The sequence below is a fragment of the Cervus elaphus genome, chromosome 10, assembly GCF_910594005.1.
Source record: "Cervus elaphus chromosome 10, mCerEla1.1, whole genome shotgun sequence".
Classification (NCBI taxonomy): domain Eukaryota; kingdom Metazoa; phylum Chordata; class Mammalia; order Artiodactyla; family Cervidae; genus Cervus; species Cervus elaphus.
Genome location: NC_057824.1, coordinates 53,565,778 through 53,586,772, shown reverse-complemented (window position 1 = coordinate 53,586,772; position 20,995 = coordinate 53,565,778). Strand labels below are relative to the sequence as shown.

The window sequence follows — 20,995 nt, the reverse complement described above, 5'->3', positions numbered from 1 at the left end:
CTACTTTCTCCACAGTCAGCACGTTATGAGCTGACTGGACCATATTTTGAGAGCAGCAGGTTATGAACTCTGCTGTTGAACTTCTCCGACGTCTGTGAGGGCTTGGTAGGGCTGGAGCTTTGTTCGCCACACATGAGCCCATGGCCTAGATTAGCACCCAGTGCATAGTAGGTCCTTAATCAGTGTCATTTAATCCAGGAATGAGTGAAGCTCCATAGTCAGAACATTTACAAAAAATTTATCTCACACAATATAATGATATACGTAATTGGTGTGTTTCAAAAATAACCAAAAATAGAAAACAGACTATGTAAATTACCAAAAAGTACAATTTCTTTTCACATGAAGTCAGACTTTTATACAGTTGACATTGTGTATGTGCATGGGTGGTGGGCAGGAGGATTATGGAGCCCAACTCCGAACCCTGGGCAGGGTTAGGGCAGGGGTTGTAGACCCCCAGACCTGTGACCCAACCTGACTGAGCTTCCTGGGGTTCCTTCTTGGCAGATTTTCAGACACCCTCCCTCAAGTATTATAATTTGGCATACTGTGGCCATTCATCTCACTTAACAAGAGAATAACTTCCACCCTCTTTAATAAGATCTACACTTTATCTTATTGAAAGACCAACATTAGATAAGAATTGGTGTAGTCTAGGGGTGAAGTTTCCAATGAACTTGATGAGTGCCCATAATATTTCTGGAGCCTATAATATTGATGAAGCAAATATATTTTGAGAACCTACTATGTACAGAATATTTTGGAAAGTAAAAAATGCTTAATGCATATTTCATATCTTGGGAAATCTTATAGCTTTGAACTATTTTGAGAAGTAATTCAAATACCATAAAAAGCACCATTTTAAAGTACAAGCTCACTGATTTTTCACATATTCACAGGTTTATGCAAACATCACCACTAATTCTGTAAGATTTCCATCAGATTGGAAAGAAATCCCATTCTGATTAGAAGTTACTCTCCATTCTCCCTCCTCTCCCCCCACCCTCCATCCATGGGCACTACCAGTATACTTTCTATCTTTATGCATTTGCCTGTTTTGGATATTTCATATAAATGGAATCACACAATGTGTGGTATTTTGCGACTGAAAATTTTCACTTAATGTTTTCAAGTTTCATCAATGTTGTAGCATCTTTCAGCACTTTCATTTTCATTGCTGAATAATATTCCATTGTATGGATATACCCTTTATTTATTCATTAGTTGATGGACATTTGGGTTGTTCCTGCTTTTTTGGATGTTATAAATCATACTGCTTTGAATATTCATGTACATGTTTTTGTGTGAATGTATGTTTTCACTTCTTTTGGTTATATATCTAGGAGTGGAATTGCTGGGTCATATGGTAACCTGTGTTTAACTTTTTAAGATTATGTAGAATTTTAATATCTACAGAGTGCTTTATATCTTTATTTATCATAGTGACTGAGAAAGGAAACTGAAGCTCTGAAAGGTTGGCTTGGCTAGAGAAAAGCTTGCATCTATCACAAATATACATTTAAAATGAGATTCATTGATGTATTGGTTAATTTAAGGAAGAACTGAAACCTAAATATTAGTCAGGAAGGGTAAATAAAATGTGTGATATTCACATAGTGGAAGTCTGTTGCAGATAGATATGTGTGGTGAACAGTTATCTACATAGCAGAAAGTATGTGTGTATATACACACACCTCATCAGAAATAGATTTAAAATCATAGAACATAATGCCTAGTGAAAAACAGGTTGCAGAATGATAGATACAGTATAACATCATTTATGTAAGCTAAGAAAACTGTAAAGAAATAATATACATGGTTACCCACATGCAAAAGTGTAAAAATGGATATGGAAGACATTCACCAGTCTATGTAGTGGTTGATCTGCATCTCTATTTCTGAGCTTTAGAATTCCTGCCATTACTCTTTCCTATATATTTAACAAATTAGTTCCATTACAGGACTGTCAGTTTCTTTATATAAGGGTCATATTTTCTTCACTGTTTTATTTCTGTTGTCTAGCACGATATACCTAGCACATGGATGTGAAAGCATATTTTTGAACGGCTGAGCAAATGAGTATCAGGCCAGTTAAAGTACTTTGGGAAGAAGGTGGGGTGGGACAGATTACATTAGCCGTTCTCCCTCTCTGCTTATTGTCCCTTCATACCTTCATATTCCCCTGTGTTACCGTGATATGAGGCCTGCAGTTACAGAGTAGTTCCGTGTGGCATGGCGTGCTAATAAAGCATATGGTGTGTGCTAATAAGCAGGGGAAAGACACCTTTGCTGCGGAAGTCATTGCTGTCTCCTTTAGAGTATGGAGTGTTTCATGATATCTCAGTAGATTTTATCTTCATTGTCAAGGGAATGATTATGTATCCTATAAATCTTGATGGCTTTGTTGTATCAAGTGTCAAATTACACAGCTTAGGTAGTTGTAGAAAGAAAGATGTCTATGATCAGATTTGGAAGGAGTATTACTAATATTTTTGCCTTTCAGGAACATGTTGGTTTCACCTCTTTGTGTTCACATGGAGGAAGAGAACTCTATTTCCACTTAGGGTCTGTCCCTCCTTTCTCTTTGTTATCTTCTCCGCACAGGAAAAAGAAGGGCAAACTAAGGTTCGGGGCTTAACAACAATATGGTGAAGTTTCTGGTTTCCACATCCCTGTTCTGACTCTTTCCCCGAGTGTTTCGTGGCAGTAAAGATGCTTCTCTGCTCTCCCTGCTTCACAGTAAGCAGGGCAAGCGGGTCAGCCCTGGCCGGACGCATCTGGTCCTGTCTCAGCCTTCCTGGGTGGGTAACCAATTAAGGCTCTCTGTGAATCAGGTCATGAGGAAGGTCATAGGGAGCCTCATTTTTTGACTCTCAGCCCAAGGTGTATTCTCCAACACAGTTCACCAGAACTACAGGGGACTGTAGGTAGCAAATGCTCATGCTTTGATCCCCATCAGTCTGTCTGTGGTTATGCTCAGTTGATTAGAGCCAGACATGATGGTGAAGTGAGCCATACATTTCCTATGTTACACTTCCCACCCCGTGATAATGATAGTCTTGATTTTCTCCATCCTTTGCAATGTTGAAACTTTTTTATTCATAATTATGTCTCACAGAATCTTCAGCCAGCATCTTGGCATTGTAGGAATTTACTCAGCTATTTAGAAGCAATTTGACCTATTTGAACCCATAAAAGCAGTTAAAATCCTGAGGGATCCTGTCAGAGCACATTGTTGATAGTTGCTTTTATATGTGGTGAAACCTTTTATTTTTATTTGTGAAGGTACCAAAACAGTCTGTTTTCCTTCAAATAAATATGTACCAGCACAGGAATATTTTACTTTAAAAATGTAGCTGTTGTATTTAATTAAATCTAAGATACCACTGATTAAAGAGATGCACTGTTTTATGTCTCACTAAAAATGATGCTGCCAGTTAATTGTAAGATGCCATTGGTTAGACGATGCAGCCCCATTCCACGGTATTACAATATGAAGAAAAAAGAAATATGGAACAAATAAATTAAGAAGTGACTTTTCATTTGCAGAATATCTCAGTAGGAGCAGGTTGGTGTATTAACCACTGAATGGTGAGCTTAATGTCTAGAGACTGAGGTAGATTCTAGTTTTGGCTACAGGAGAAAATGTATATAACTTTACTTTGAAAAGGATAGAGATAATAGAGTTTGGCGCAAGCCTGGCCTCTGCCCACCTTTCCAGCATCTTCGCACGACACTTGGTTTGATCTTCCTTTAATTTCTCAGGCCCCCAGCCTTCTTTCTGCCCGTGTCCTTTGCATATGCTATTCTCTCGGCCTAAGCCCTTTCTTGCTTCTTCCTTTGGCCAAGTCCTACTAACTCTTCAAGCTCCCCTGTAAACATTACCTTCTCTGACTCTCCAGGCTACGTTTGCTTGTTTTAGTACAAGAAGGCAAGTATACCGAGTCTATGTACTAACTCCCCCTCATTTCTTGCTAGTGACATTTGTCACAATTGTAATGAAATGTTTATGCAGTTATTTTCTTGTTGCCTTTCAAGATAGTCTCGTTCATGCTGTGTTCCCCCTGTGTTTCGGCGCCGGGCACATACTCTGTGCCTAACTGAGACTTCTTGAGTAAATGAAGTGGCAGTGTCCGACAGGGACACATACTGCTGAGGGTCCAAGTCAGAGTCTGAAGGTGCCCGTTGTGTTTGCAGGCGGAGTCACTGGGTGTGTTAGAAGGCAGAGTGTTAGTGGGAGAGTGTGGGCAGAAGTGTGACTGCAGAATATGTTACAAAGAAGAGCAGGACTGCTCTCTGTAAAACACTGGAACACTTGCAGATAATTTCTCTACTTGATAATACCTTTCCTTGCGTTTTACTAACTCAGTGAACACTGTCAGAATCCTCCAAATTACAACAAGATAAAAAATAAATCCCAACACATGCTACTATGATTTCTTTTCTCAGCGGATAATGGATAGAATGGAATATTCACTTCAGTAAAGTAATCACGGGCAGGCAGTTCAGAGCATTCTGCTCCAGAAGAGCAAAGAGTAGCCCAGATGTTCTCTTCCCCTCTGCTTATCACTTAGCCAAAAGTACAGTCATCTCTCTCTTTTTTTTTAGTACCACTGGCATCAAAAAATACATACTCTTTCATCTCTGTGCTCAACAGAACTTGAAACAGAACCTTAGAAGACCAGCTCTTCACATAAGCATGAAGTACTCTGAAAATCCTTATGTGATGGAGGTGGCCTTGTGAAGACCCTAATTGTGAAGATCTTCCAGGCTGTGTTGTGAAAGGTGCTGTGGGCAGACCCACAGGCGATGCTGCGGTGGTCCTGGTGTGTCCTACTTGTGACAAGTGATAACAGTAACAAATACTTGATGCTTGGGGTGAGTCACCTGTTCTGAGCACTTTACATACAATTTACTCCTTTAATCTTTGCAACAAATTCCACGATGAAGCTGCCTATTCGTTTTTTTCTTTTTTTCAAAATCCATCCAGAAACTGATGCTCAGAGAGTAGCTTGCCCAGGAGGGCAGAATTGGTGTTTGAACTGAGGCCTTCTGGCTTCAGAATCCTTGTTCCCAAAGACCGTGATGTACCTCTGATGGCACTGATTATACAGTCAGGACCTGGGATTGACTGCCATTCCCTTTCCTGCTTCCTTCCTCCTCCCTTTGTGCTGTTTACCTGTTCCCTCTTCACTTCGGGTGAGTGTCTAGAGAAGCCTCAGTGCAGAGGCTTCCAGGCTCTCCCACCTGGGCAGTTACTGTTTTGGAATGTATCCGTTTCTCTGGACACCATCATTGGCTCTGTATGATTCTTTTGCAGTAGGAGCTTTGTTGTGGGTTCAGTTAGTTTCTGAATGCCAGTCACAAATCCTAGTCAACCTTCATCATGTTGATCATTTGAGAAAATATGTTCCTAGTTCTGATAACTGTTTTACATGCACACTTTTGGAAAACCTAATCTGTTTTTAAAGTTGATAACTACCTTGTGTATGCATTAAGTATGGAAGTTCCCAGTGTTCAAGAAATGCACTACACTATTAAAAAAGAATTAACAGCTTTCCCCTAAAGAACAGAACTAAGCTCAGTGTGGTCTGGAATTAATCCCTGCCTAGAAGTTCCACAATCAAAAGGGCAAAATGTGGAAAAGCAAAGATAAATAAGTAAAATTGGAAAGTATGCAAAGCCGTTAGAGATGTGCCAGTGACTCAGAAGTAGATAAGACCAAGAAACTCGTCCAAGCCCCGGGTTGTGATCGGGCAGCCCCAGCACTGGGCGTCTGAAGTGTTTCCCTGACTCTCAGCCCTCCTGTCAGTGGCGCACGGGAGAGCCTTCCATAGTCGTTGCAAAGAAAAGAATGCCCTGGAGGGAAAACAAAACAAAATACTATTTAATATTCAATTTGGTATTCTTTAAATTTAAAAGTGTTTGTAATAATATCACAGCCTGGATCAACAGTGTTGTCATATTAGCATTAAAATTTTCCCATTATTTTTTTGGCGTGGTGAATTAAAAAGTATTGTTTAACCTAAAGGATTTTTAAAGGTTAGATGAAATAGCATTTATTTTGCACAGTTTGATGGATTGCCAGCAGCAGGGAAGACTTTGCAGCTCAGTTGTTTTCATCACCCTTCTGATCCTCTTTTTCCACTTTTCCTTCCTCGTTAATTTTTCTTTCAGAGCTGTGGCCATTTTACTTTATGTAGAAGAGACGCCTAAGCAGTTAGGTGTTAATGAACTCCTCTGCATTTTATGTGTCTGTGTGTCTGCTTTATCATATCTCTTAATAACCTTGCTGATGTTTGGGGAAGAGTAAGGGGAGGTTTTGCTTAATTTTGTGATATACTTTGTCTTGTACAATAAGCAGGATTATAATAAATTGCAATTTTAGAGAATCTGTTATCTCATTGTATTCATTTTAATATAAAGAGAATCTTTATGGAAGAATTTACCGCATCTCAGGAGCAATTATTTTTAAACATAGTACTTGGATTGCTTTATTGCATTGTTGCTTAAGTGGTAGTGCAAGGGAGAAAAGAGTAAAACCTTTTACTAATGATCTTTTTTTACAACAGATTTCCTTCTCTATACTCCCACTTTTAGTTATTTCAATGTTAAATTTACTGTTTGTCAATAAATAATTGTGATGTTCACAATTACAAAGCTCTTAAAATTGCTTTTCATATTTGCTACTTATGATAGAAAACCTTTTGACCTAAATATTTTATGGATACCTAAAATTTCATATTATTGACTTTAGATGTGTAGAGTTTAATTTTTAGTACTGAGCTACCATACGTAAACTGATTATATTATAAAATGAAATCAATAGAGAACGGATATGTTCTACTTTGCATGAATGTCCAAAACTAAAGTACATCTCTAGGCAATGAGGTGGCTTTCCATTAGTTCTCGGTTGGGACCGTATTCTTGTGGACTTGACAGTGGGTGTTATACCAAAAGACAACTCCCATCCCCTAATTTAAGGGTGATGTTTAGAGTACTGTGAGTTTGTGAGAACTTGCTCTCAACCTCAAATAAATAGAGTGCTCCAGGAGCTCCATTTTTTATTTCCGATTTCTGGGCACTTGAGACTATTTTGGAAAGTGGGCAGAAGTTCTTCTTGTAAGTTGATTGAGTTGATAAGACCCTAGAGAAGTGGACTTGTCCCGTAGAGTCTCAATACTGCTTCCCTGCCTCCACAGAGCATCCCTAGTTTGTTATGATGAGCCTGAATAAAAACTAGATAGCTCACGTTTTAGTTTAGATCTGCATTGGCTACTATAAGAAAAACATTTAAGCTGAAGCCTGATAATTAAGTTTTTAATAGAATTTTCAATATGCTAAATCTACAAAATAAGAGACGTATAAAAATAGTCTGAACAGGGAAGAGAATTCTTGGAGATGTGGAGCATGGTTGCTGATGAGTAGAAATAAATAGTAGATTGCATGGTGCTCAAATAGTAAATCGGAAGACATAACAACAATAATGGGGATATAATGAGATATATGTGTATGTATCTGTATTGGGATTTCTGAATTTCAAAATAGAGAAGTGTCTAGTTAACAACAGTAATGGGGATATAATGAGATATATGTATTTGTATCTGTATTGGGATTTCTGAATTTCAAAATAGAGAAGTATCTAGTCAAAATATTACATGTTAACTTCAAGTGGAAGACAGACAGACAGACCCAAGGATTTTGTACCCAGCTGATGGACAGGGAGGCCTGGCGTGCTGAGATTCATGGGGTCGCAAAGAATTAGACACGACTGAGCGACTGAACCGAACTGAATAGTATTACTTAAGTGGTTAAAGGGTCTACTTTAAAGGGTTGGCAGACATACTATTGGTCTAACTATGAATTTTTTCAGAAAAAAATTAAGAAAATATTGAAGGCAGTGGCAAAATCTAGGGTGAAAAACCTGCACATTATTATAGAAAAGAAACAGTGGCTTGTATGCAACCAGTGGAACTTGAATCTAAATAATTGTTAGTTAATAGGTTGTGAAGCTAAGTGCATTCATTGCACAGAAAATACTGTGGAACATAACCAATTTTTATTTTCTTAATAGCACTGGAGTTCTTTTGCAAAACTCAAATACATTATTCCTTTCTATAGCTCTGAGTTCCTATGCATTTCTAATTAATTGATTGAAATATCTACTCTGGCAAGACCTGGGACCAAAGGGAGGAAAGATGGTGATAAACTTGGGATATTTGAAAGTGGGTGAGGAAACAATACAAATATGATAGACTGTCAGTTCTAGGGAAGAATACCAGAAACAATCTGATTTTCAGAAGTAATCATTAAAATAGATAGCATTTAATGAATGTTGCAGTTCTTATTTTAAGTATTTTGTTATCTCATTTTATACTGCATATTTTCAGGGATATTAATGGACAGACCAATCTTACATATCTGCAGAAGTGTAAAGAGCATGCATATAAGGTATAAGATATAGATACCTTAATTTTAAAGTTTTTCTTTTTTTACAATTTCCCCTTTGCTCTTTTTAAAAATTAAATTTATTTTTTTTAATTGAAGAATAATTATTTACAGAATTGTATTGGTTTCTGCCAAACATCAACTTGAATTAGCCATAGCTGAAAAGTCTATGGAGTAATCATAATAAGGAATTGAAGGGAACCGCTGTAGATACAGATGTAAAGAGAAAGTAATACACTGGCTGGTGAGAACTATCTTCCTTTCTGTAAGGAAATGTAAGCACAGATGATGCCAACCTTTTCACTGTGGCAGGGTAGTCGGCTTGGTTTATATCTGACGAGAGAGAAGAGTAAGATTTTTCTGGAGGAGCCAGGACCTGAGTTTCCTGCCTTAGGAAAAGAGAATATATAGTTAATTTTCATGATCTCTATCAAAAGAACAATGAACTTTTGAACAGGTTGGTGAACAAATGGAGTACAGAGCAAGGCTAATTGAATCTTCAACAGGGAGAATTTCTGGAGATAAGTAGATTTCTATGATTTCATGAGATGGGTTTTTGGGGGCAATGAGAACATAAAAATAGTAAATTCAGGAGTGAAAATTCAATTGATAAAGACCCTGAATTGTGTTTTAATCATGAAGTCAATTGCTTTCTATACTTTTTTTGCTTTTGTTTTCTGTACAAAGAATCCTATACGACAGAAATAAATTTCCGGGTGGTGTTGTGTTACAGAATTCAGTAACTTAGATTGGATTTGCTTTGGCTTTTGCTATCTGAATGGATTAGGAAAATTCCTTTTGGGCAACCAGGGACCCGCTGATCAGACAGGCATCACATCATTTTCTTTGCTGTGAAAATTATAATTCAACCTTGGGAAATTTTTCTAATGTTGTATTTTCTGTAGATAATACAAAGAGTAAAAGTAAGTAAAATAATTACTCTGTTTTTCTTCCTTCCTATTCTAAATAATAACTGATTTTTGGCAAATACATATTAATTTAATTTTAGGGATGTTATTTTTTAGTTCATTTTGATCAAAGATGTAAAAAGATCCATTATTTTATGCTCAAAGCTGTGCTAGCCAAGATAGCTTGCTGTAGATATCTGGTATCTTTTCATAAATAGCTATGTTTGGATAAGTCTTTTCTCTGAAATCATTTCCTTAAACACTTAAACCTAGTTAGATCACCCTCAAGTATAAGGGATTTATGAACCATGTAGGTTATTTCAGGAATTCTTTCATACTGATGCAAACAGGTGGCTTTAGTATTATTGTGGAAAGGAAAAAAATGGGAGATTTTGGGGTAGCTGTTTCAATTATGCATCAAAACTTATTTTTTCTTTTTGTTAATAGTCTGATAAGCAATTTTGTTTACCTTTCTAAGAATTTCTCTTCATAATTAATCAAACCCAAAATGTTTAAGGTAAACAGCAAAGTATTTTTCATTGTTTGAAATGGCTATGGCTGATTAAAATGACTTCTATCAAAATTGACTGTATATTAATTATTTAATGAAATAATTACATCCTCAATATGGAAAAAAAATCAAAACCTTGAGGTCTTTGATTTTCCATTCTTGTCATATGTAAAATTGTCAGTTTTTTTTGCAAGTGGTTGAGGAGCTGTAGGAACTACTGAACTAAAGGATACCTTTTCTTTCTACGCATAAGCCGCGGCTCAGCAGCTGGGTGATCTCGGGGAGGCAGGCCTGTGTTATTGTCCAGTGGCATTGACTTACACTTTTACAGAGAGCAAATTTATGACCCTTATCTGGTTAAGACTTTATGAATGACTGGAATAAATCAAGAATTGAATGACTATTTTTCCCTTTGAGCATAAATCTATGATTTGGAGACTGATTTCTGAGTAACTTTTTTGTAGCCAATTTAAATGATCATTTTCAACCACTTTTCTATATTTTGGCATAAAACAAATAACTAAAACATAACTTAATACCAGTGATAGATTGTTCTTCTGTTAAGGAGCTCCTGGAATTCACCTTGAACTCTTATACAACTCAGTAAATGACCTCAGTTAATAGGGTGGTGGGAATCCAATGCCTGGGATTGACTGAAGCAACTATGTATGTCCACCTTTTAGGTGGGAGAGGGAAAATGAAGTATATATTTATTTTTAAAGGTATTTATGATGAAATGTGCCGTTCATTGAGGAAAACAAGTAGATAGGAAAAGGCAGTCATTTCTAGGACATTTGCAGAGTGAATAACTTCTATCACAAGTCCTAGAAAAGTGAGAAAGTATTAGCCCACAATTTCTGAATACAGTTTCCCTTTCCTTCAGGAGGTTGTCTCTAAAAACAAGATGGAAGACATGTCAGCTCACTTGGAAGGAAAAGCTAGAAATAGGTGGGTTTAAAAATAGTTTCATGAACACTTTCCTTCTCCTCAGAAAAATTTTGATTTATAGATGGCATCCTGTAGGTAGAGGGGTTACTTGAAATGGTGTTTTATTCTCAAACGGTCCTTTCTTCGTCTTCCTCCTGTTACATGCAGTTGTATGACTTAAACAGTTAGCAACATGGAAAAAAAATAGTTGGTCAGGAGATAAGCAGTTGATCTTGGCTGTTTTAAAGGGACAGCAAGAGAGGGCTGTAAGTGAAGCGATGCAGCCCCTGGTGAGAAGAGGAGGACCCCCTGGATGAGCAGGTTGAGGATGTGTCTGTTAGGAGGGTTGATTGAGTCATTGTATAGAAGTAAAGCCCTTGGAACAGTACTTGGCACATGGCATTCAAGCAATAGCAGCAGCTGTTGCAGTGCAAAGCAAGGGCTGCCTGTGTGTTTCAATCATTTTGCAAGCAAAGAAACCAAATTTTGGAAAGATCAGGTAATTGTCTAAGGCCGCATAGGTAAGACGTGTCAGAAACCCATTAACAAAATGTTTTAATGTCTCTGGACGTTAGTGTTGTAAAAACTCACAACCTGTCTGTTGATGCTTCTGTCAGAATACCCATGGAGCTCAAATTACTAATGGATTGTTTTCAAAAACTCATCTGCCTATCTAATTATATCTGTAGCCCTGTAGGGGACTCTGCTTAGCTGGGCTGACCATGTAATATTGCCAGGGCTTGCTTGAAAAATGAACTATTATACAATGATTGCCCAAAGCTTCTGGAAGCTAGTGACACACTTGGCCTTCCACGATTGTTTCTTGGGATGAATCAAAACTCCTTAGTCCTGGGATGAAGTTGGAACCACCCTGGAATGAGTGAAAAATCCCAGAGAAGGAAAAGAATATCCCAGTAATTGAATGGAGAAGGGTGGGCTAACTAACTGCTTAGCAGTGAAGATACCTGGTTATGTTGGGAGATAAGCAGGGTGGGTAGGGATGTTGAGTGACCCTACCTTTACTTTCCGGGATTCAGTGTAGTCTGTGCTCCATTCATTGGCCAGCTGGTGGTTGGAGTCCACACTGAGTAGTTAAATCTGAGTGAGTCTGATTCTAATTTACAGTCCAGCTTCCAAAATGGAGGAGATCCTATTCAGAGTATCATAAATTATTTAGGGTAGAGGAGAATTGTGATACAGAGATGGACCGTAGGATTAATACTAGGCCTGGAAAGATGAAAACCAAAAAAAAATTTGATTAAAGAAAAAATCTGACGTTATTTAGTGCCTCTAAGATGCCAGGTCTTGTGCATGATGTTTACTTATTAATTATGTAATTCTCATAAAAATATTGTTAGCAGGCATTGTGGAGACAAGGAAGCTAAGACTCAAAAAACTTAAGTAACTTAACTACTAGGGCTAGTAAGTGGTAAAGCTGAGATTTTTTTTTTAAACCCAGGCCCATTTTAATATATCACATAGCTCTTAAATGCGAGATACCAGAGTAAAACATTAAAAGTAAGACATTTCGGGAGTGCACATCTCATCCTCAATCTTGAACTAAGCTTGTTGCAGGAACCACAGAATTCATGTTTCTCTGGAAATAATGTTTGAACTTGTGATTTGTTACCTGGGCCATACTGCAGAAACCTATTTTATGTGCTTATGGCTGTCTTTCTGTGTCTTGATATGTATATCTATTTCTTTCTTTATAGCTTTCTGTACTGTTGATAAATAAAATACATGTAATTATTATATAAGAGCTTCCCTGGTTGCGCAGCTAGGGACTCTGGGGCCTCTGCTCCTCACCTGAAGCCAGCCCTTCCTGTCAGCACTGCAGGGGCAGGAGCCCCGGAAGGTGAGCTGTCAGGCGTTCGCCTCTGTGCCGGGCGGTGGCCGCCTCCATCCCTGTGTTCACGAGAGACGCAGCGCTGCCGGTGCGTCACTTTGCAGGTATTCCAAATTTGGGAATAAACAGCACTTCCCTGATACATTTTTATGTTCCATTTTTCTTTCCATGTGTGTATTCTTAATAAATTGTTTCTGTGTATTGGAAGTGTGTCTTAATTAGTAATTAAATTCTTTTCATAGCAAGTAACAAAAACAGACTCTAGTCTACTAAAAAAAACACTTGTTCTAAGGCCTCAGTGGTATTTTCATGTGGGGATCGCAGAGTCCAGGCCAGGCACTGGGCTGTGTTAGACAGTGAGGAGCTTCTCTTCTTGTCCGACTCTTCTCTGCCTCATCTCTGTCTCTGCCTTTGCCCCCCTGGCTTTAAGGTCACTTGAAACAGCCTTGTCTTTGCTTGTTGACTTCCTTCTCTCTCTGTTCACTGGTTTGCCCTCGACCTCTGACCACACAGTCCTATGTGGCTGCCTCCCTGCTCATGATTTTTTATCTCCTCAGTTTCTAATGAGCAGATTCTAACCAGAATCTCTGAGCTGTGATTCCAGAATCCCAGAGACAGAACGACCTGATGACTGGCCCACCCTAAGTTAGACAGCACCACTAGTTAGGCATCCATAGGACGTCCATGGTCTGAGGGGCGAGTCCTGCCCTCCCCGCGTGCTGCTGGGGGTCGGTCTTCCGCTGGATCAGGACCAGGGGGAGATTGGGAGGTGCCTGATAGTGGTGCATTAGTCACTGATTATATTTGGCTTTTTTGCTTCTGGCTTTCTGTATTTTACTCCTTTAAACTAAGGAAGCAGTTATCACCACTCATTTTGTATTTTCAAATTAAAATTCACTTCCAAAGTATTCCCAGTAATAAAGGGCTTCCAGAGAACTGTGGTACAAGGAGGACCAGGAGCACACTTACTCTGAAAACTGGAGAAGGTATTTTAAAGCAAACTCGTCTCTTTTACTCACCAGGACCCTAATAGACTGCTGATTGTTTAGCTGGGTAATCTGAAGACACACACATTGGTTTGGTCTATGAGTAAGACTGTGCCTTTTAGTCACATTCTTTGCTGCTTCACTGCAATGAGAAATACCAAAGGTGAGTGCCAAATCAGTTTTTCAGTATTGTAATTATAAAGGCAGTCCATGAAGTGGTGAATGGAAGAATCAAACTCTTACGGTAATCTTTTATTGTAATCTGTTTTCAGTTCTGTCAGAGAAGCAGCATGGCCCAGTGGACTAAGGGGAGGATGGGGAATTTGGAGCTCTGAGAGATAATCTGTTTTGCAACTGACTAGCTTTGTGACCTTGATAAAAGCACATTAACCTTCGTCTACTTCCTCATATGTAAAATGGGATCTACCTGATAGAATGATCAGAATATAGCAATATATAGCAATATATATGACTTGAGCAAACTGAATAATAAGAGAGATTTTATATGAATCAGGAGTGGGTATCAGAAGACTGTGATTTGTAAGAAAATTCTCCCTAGAATTCATTTAAGATCCAACCTCTTCTCAGGCTTTTAAGCTGTGGTTAATTGACAAAAGTTAAAATTTTTTATACGAGTTTAAAAAAATACACTTAGTGGATACTGTGAGAAAAAAAATTCTGGTAGAATTATGATTTGATAACTCAGTAAATCCATGTGAAATACTAAAAAAGAAAAACATGTTTTGCAGGCAGCAGTAAACAAAGACTGTTTTGAGACCTTAGATTTCAGGGTGAATTTTTTCAGTATGAGGATGACAGTAACGCCATTTCTGCCATATTTTTGCTAACTTGTTGACACGGGCATCGTCACATTGGTCTTGGCGTCATGACACCGGTGCTGAGTCGACATTCACACTGGCAGCTTGTCATCCTGCTCCAGTCAGGGATGGCTGTAGGCAGTTTCAGTTTATCTGCTGCTACTGGAATTTTCATGTAGCAGTGTTGAAGGTTTGATTTGTGCTATGGCAGTCTTATGCCTACTTGTGAACTTATTCTCCAGAGGGCAAAGGATCCTGAAAGCTAACATATAAACAAGCTCGACGGATTAATGTAGGAGGAAGAAATAAATAGCAGTTTGTTATATATTTATATTGAATTTTGCAAAGCAGTCTTAGTTATTTAAAAGTACATTTTGCCATTTTTCACACAGAGAAACTCCTCACGTCCAGAGACTAGGTGGCTAGAGATGCAGCATCCAAATCTTATTAAGAACCCCGGTTTCCTAACCTCCCAGTCCAGACTGCTCTCTGAACTGTTGCAGGAGGGTGTTGGTGGACTGGGTCCTGAAACCAACTGGTATGTGCGTTTGAGTAGTGTTTGAAGGAGATATTCTACTCCCTCCATAGTGTAACAGAATTTGCTTATAACTCCCCAATAAAATTGTTTTCCTCCATCTGAAAGAGACTCTCCCAAACCAGTCTGAGGATGGACGCTGCTCTAGGGCTTTGTGGCTGAGCCTCACAGTTGCATGGGTTCACAGCATGTTATTGCTAACTTGTAAATATTCATTTACAGGAAAGAGTGACTAAAATCTTGGCGTTCTTTTATGCTGCTGAGATTTCTGAGTTAAAGCTAGTTTTCTGTTTCTTTTAGAGGAAGGTTTTCCCAAAGTTTCATCTTGGTTGCAAAACATATCCCCAGAGATTCCAGTCAACATAACTCATGCTGACCAGCTGACTCCAAGTATGACAGCACAGTGTTCAGCAAGTCCAAATGAAACCAGGTGGAGGCCAGAGAATATGTCTGCTTTTGTCTGAATTATCTGGTTAACTACTTTGGTTCTTGATTTCAGCTGGCCTCAAATGAATATTAACCCAGAGACACATTTTGTAGCCTTTCATGATACTACAAACATTTTGCCATTACAGTTACTGGTTTATAGCTGGTTGCAATGCTTGATTTAATGCAGCGCTTGCAATGCTTGGTTTAGTCATTTTGATATGTGGGAGGAAGATTTAGCTGGATTAGATTTCTGTTATTTCTTTTCTCTTGAGAAAGATAAGGCAGGTTCTCAGATTGTTGCATATGATTAATAAACTCTCCTCTCCCAGGTATCCCATCACCATCTCTGTCTCTGTTACTATCTCTGTCTTCAGTTTTATCTCCATCTCTTCTTTTCCTCTCTTCTTCCTTATTTCTCCTCCCTTTTCTTTAGGTGTATATTAAACAGGAAAAAAGTTCCAGCGCAATGACTGAGCGAATTGCAACATTAAAGACTGCTTGGCCAAGAACCTATTAATCTTTGTATGAAAGCCTTTAGGGACCAACATCAAATACAAACATGTTAGAAATCTTTTTGCTGTTCCAGCTCAACTGACCCAGAAAAATTTTAAGAGCAATAGTCACTGCTTAACAGAAAAAAACATACAATTGTAAATTTGAAAAGCTCTCATCTTTAACATGGCTCTTATGTATCACAAGTTTGACAACCTTATAGATTCCATGCATGGTGCAGTTGACTTCAAAAATCTGTTTTAAACACAATTTTACATTGAAGTTTTCTGTGTAGTTAGTGATTTATTAATAATTTTAATTTTTGGTAAATAAGTTACTTTGCATGTAAATACTACAATGTATTAAGGAAGTGTTGAGAATTGTTACCCCACATAACTGTCAATTTAAAGCAGTGTTCTTTTTAAGCAGTCAACTGAAGAAAGAAATAATAACAGAAAAGAGGCAAAAACCGTAGATGTGGGTCCATCTTATAACCTGTTTTTGCTGATAATTTTGGCCTGTTTTGTGATGGATTTGTTTTCTTTTCTTTGAAGACCTAGAGTTAGAAATTATGCCTGGTGTGCTGCTTACCTTACCAGGAGAGAGCCAGCATGATGGAGAGAAGACTAGGAAATCATGTTTTCAAAGGCTGTTTTAATGAAGAAGAGTGTGTTAATTTGATTTTTCTTTCATCAGGATCTGTAAGAGAGTTTGTACTTTGTTCCCTTTGATTTTAGTGTGTGAAGTGGAGTTTTTACTCAAGTCCTTTCTTGAGTAGAACTTTTTTTGAGGATGAGTGTTCTAGCCACGCCACCTCGTACTTTCCTTGAGGAAGTTGGCTTCACCACAAGTGCCGCCCAGTTCTCTTGGAGAGCTACCAGGTATTGAAGATCACGTTTCCCCATTTTAATTCTCACAACTAAAGTACTTCCATTTCATAGATACTGATTAGCTCATCCTAGGTCAGTTTTCCAGTTAAGTGACCAAGCTGGGGTTCTATCCCGAGTCAGCTGACCCAACACAGATGGTCCTAATTGCTTCCCTAGATTGCTTCCCCATGAGGTGCGGCTTGCTCCCATCACCAGCCCAGCCGCCTGCGTTGGGGGTTCTGCGACCCCTGGTGGGCAGTAGTGCTGGGAGCAGAGTAGGTTGGAATCAAGCATGTTTTGCCTCCATGTGACCCCCAGTAAACTCAGACACAGGTCAGAACTGACCCACTTCATAGCACTGTTTGTGTTCTCTTGTTTCATAGGTGCGTTTCCTGGAGGAAAGGTGGGCTAAAATTCTAGAGCAATTTTTGAAGACTTTCTCTAATTGTTAAGTTTCTCTCTGGATCCCACTAATAAGAAATGAAGTTGTATCACAAAGAATAAGCTTCCAAATTACATAATTCTTATTCTGATCAGTTAATTGCCATCTCTTTGGCTTCACAAGAATGAAAGATTTCTAACTTATAGTTTAGTTTTGTGATTCCTAATAATACAGAAAGACTTTTGTTAAAATATTACTGATATAAATATTTTCTTTTTCTCACTATTTTATGGAAGATGATGACTGGCAGAAAAGCAAGCTATAATATTATTAAGCATAAAAGAAATTATGTTAGAAATCTTTTCCAGTGTGATTTCCAGACCCACATGTTTTGACATGTGGCTTACTAAGGGGGCTACTCTTAAAAGAGGGAAGTAAAGGTAATTGATCTCTATGCTCTTTTACTGCCCCAACTCTTGACTGTCTTCTGTGGGGGTCTTCTGACTTATTCTGTTTGTTCCCTCCCCTCCCTTAACCTCCCTTCTGTCTGTGGTCACTGTCTGGGGACCTCATCGTTTCTCATGGATTTATGGTGATTACTCCCACACTTAGATTTCTAGGCTCTCTCCTCTATATTTACTTGTTAGCCACAAGATTGTATAGTGAAACTGATGCAGCTTTCTCTCCGCTAGAAATATTAAAAAAGGCAGGACTGTTGCTCTTGACTAAATGTTAGCTTTGGAAATTAGGCGTAAATTATGTTTTAGGTTGTTAATGAGTGTAGCATGATGTGGCTTGCATCCTAAGTTATTTTGAAGAGTTAGTTCCATAATGGTTCCAAACACTTGCATCATTTTATTTTCTATATAATACGGATTTTAACTGTAACACTAATGAGCATGAGGACACTTTGCATTCACTCACGTAAAGCAATTTGATGAGTTAAAGTGAGGTGATATTTGATGGATTCAGTGGGACTTTAGATCAATTTGCATTTCAGTGGTATTTTATGGCTGACTTCAGAAAACTTTTTTTAAATAGGATTTCTTGGTAAGTTAAAGGATTTAGGGGGATGATTATAAAATAATTGATTAAAAAGTGTGCAGTGTTAGTTTTCATTGAACTTAAGCTTGTATGAGTTAAATTTAAAACCTAATTCAATCCTTTTTAGGTTTTATGTTTTCCTGAACCTCTTTTGAAGTATTAGTTTTGTTATACTTGTCATTCTAATCTAATGATGATTTGATGTTTGCAAACTGAATAAATTTGTATGCAAGGAGTTCTGCTGTGTTTTTAATCAATGAAGATTAAAATTTGGCAACTATAATAAGTGAAAAATTTTAAATAGAAAATGAAAATAATGATTATACTTTAGAAAGTACTTTTATTAATGTTCTTGTCTATGAATCACGTAGTATCTTTCTCATCTTTCTATTCTGTAACATTTAGAAGGTGATTGAACCTTAAAAGAAGTAATTACTACTAAATTGTGAGGAGTATGTAAATTAGAACAGAATATTTAAATTAGAACTGAATCCCGGTGCTCACATTCTTCCCCGTTTCCCTGAAACATTTGATCTAGAGTTGCAAATAAAAACCAGAAAGATGCTGGACTACTTTAAAAACTCATCTGCCCTCCCCAGGAACTTGCATAGACAATAGAATGTTCTCTAATGAAAGTATATCTTTACTTCTTTATTACTTATTGTTAAAAAATGTAGGGCTTAAAATACCTAATAGATCTGTCACATGGAGAGTAAAATTCCTGGGTTAGATATCCAAAGGGCAGCAGTTACTGTTCCATCAGTCCAGGAGAGCCTGGGATGGTTTCACATTGCTTTTCTTTCCCAAAGATCTCTTGACACTAATAGACAATTAATACAATCCTTAAAAAATGCATGCAGGACATTTTATTGTAGCTCTTCACGTTTATTGCTCAGTGCCCTTCAGGGGTGAAAGGAGATCTTCCAATGCAAAAAATAGATCTAAAAATTTAGCTGAATGATTAGTAATAAATGATTCTTAAAAAAAAAAAAAAGAACTAACATTGTTATTTCCCAGTATTGAGAGGCCACCTCTCAATAAAAGATGAATGTGATTATTTCCAAGGCTGAAATTTGACTTTTTAAAAACGATGATTTAGCATGATAGCACAAATGTTTAATAGTATATGAAAGGCAAAACTTAAAAAAATAATATGGAAATTTATGAAACCTGTAACTCCTATCAGATGTTAGCAGTTAAAATCAGGTATGATTAAGCAGAATAAAAGCTTACTCACCTAGCTTTGTGGAAGCTTTGACTGAATAGAAGCTTCATCTTTTGTAGTGGTGTAACTTACTAGTGAAGAAACCACATAGCTGATACCTCTGGAAGAGGTAATGTGTTGATAATTGAGAATACCCCTTCTGTGTGTGTGAGAGGCTTGACAGCATCTTCATCACTATCTCATCTGATCCTCTCAATCCTGAGACATTGTTAGAGCAGGTGGGGTTATTTTACATTTACAGATGAAGAGATAGAATAATTGTTATCCAAGGCTACATGGTTAACGTTTGTAACTAAGCTCCAGATCTTTCAAAACTCTCCTTTTCCCCACAGTGCTTTTAAGGTGCTGTATTGTATAGTCCTTTGATTTTATGTATCATATTGAACACTAAGCCAAAAATTTGCTACTAAGATCTACATGACGTTGCTATTTCATATTCTCAATATAACTTTTGCTTATAACATGTAACGAAGATTATCCTTTTATAGTTATGTCGTCTTCCAGCTAAATTTGACGCCTTCATTTACAGACCAAAAGATAGAATGAGCCCCATATTCTGAATCATGTCTTTCTTTAGCCATGGCCTGTTCCAGACCCTCAGGAAGAGAGCAGCCTCACCAGCGTGTGTGTTTCCTGCTGCTGCTGAGTGTGTCTGTGCTGCCCGTGCTGTCTATACAGTGCAGTCAGCTGCAGAGACAGCCCAGCCTCGTGAAATGTCTGTCGGGAAGGCCGCTCGCCCGTGTGTTCCTGCCCCTGGTGGCCTGAGAGAAAGTTGGCTCAGCCCTGGTCAGGAGTCTGGCTCTGGAGCAGCCGACGCCCGGGCTCCGCTCCTGCTGCTGGGCCTCTCTCTCCATTGCCCACGCTCACCTTTGATTCTTTGTTTTCCTATTCAAGTTCTCAATCTTTCTTGCTGTAGAATCTTCACTCACTCTGGGCAACCCTCATGCTCAGTTCTACAAATGCTTATTCTTCACTAGTTCCCTCACTGGCAGTGATGCTGTTGTGGACTTTTTGATTGTGTAGTTCACGGAAGTCTTCAGTTGAGCCTCAGCTGGTTAGCTACAACACAGTGAACTCATTATTTTCAAAAGATGAATAACGTTAAATTTCCCCTGAGTAAACTCCATGCATTTGTTTACATGCCACTTTCTTGCTTAAAACTGATAAATTGTTTCTCAGGCTTTGATTATACATGAGGAGCATGCAAGCTCCAGGTCCAGCTGTTTCACTGGAGACCATTATTGCACTTCTTACAAAACTGTGGTGAAATAGTCATGAATAATATTAACTTGTTTGGAGATGTGGTCAACCTTTCCCAGGACTGACTCAGTGGACAGCAATCAGCTCTGTGCTGTAGATACGGAAGTGGAATCCAAAATTCCACATGTTAATACTAGTCCTGATTCTGTATGGGAATGATACTGAGAGTCAGTGTTGCTAGGAATGTCCTGTATTGGCTTAGCTAATACTTTCCAGTGGGTTTAAAAAAAAGTGTTTCTCCTACTTTTTAACTTGTTTCTTAATCCAATACACTTTTGGATGAACTATCAGACTCTGCTTTATAGAACAGAA

At 38.2% G+C, this 20,995-nt stretch overlaps 1 protein-coding gene across 3 annotated transcripts in view; it reads left to right on the top strand.

The window, feature by feature from the left end:
- The window catches only part of SDK1 (sidekick cell adhesion molecule 1), a 740,828-nt gene that overhangs the window by 112,784 nt on the left and 607,049 nt on the right, over positions 1–20,995 (top strand). The window contains exon 1 of one of the 3 annotated variants that reach the window (XM_043915391.1): positions 13,711–13,792. The exons of 1 other annotated variant lie outside the window; for it this stretch is intronic. In XM_043915391.1, the coding sequence (XP_043771326.1) occupies positions 13,729–13,792 (64 nt within the window). In that variant the 5' untranslated portion in view covers positions 13,711–13,728. One more of the 3 variants, XM_043915392.1, reaches the window with a different exon arrangement.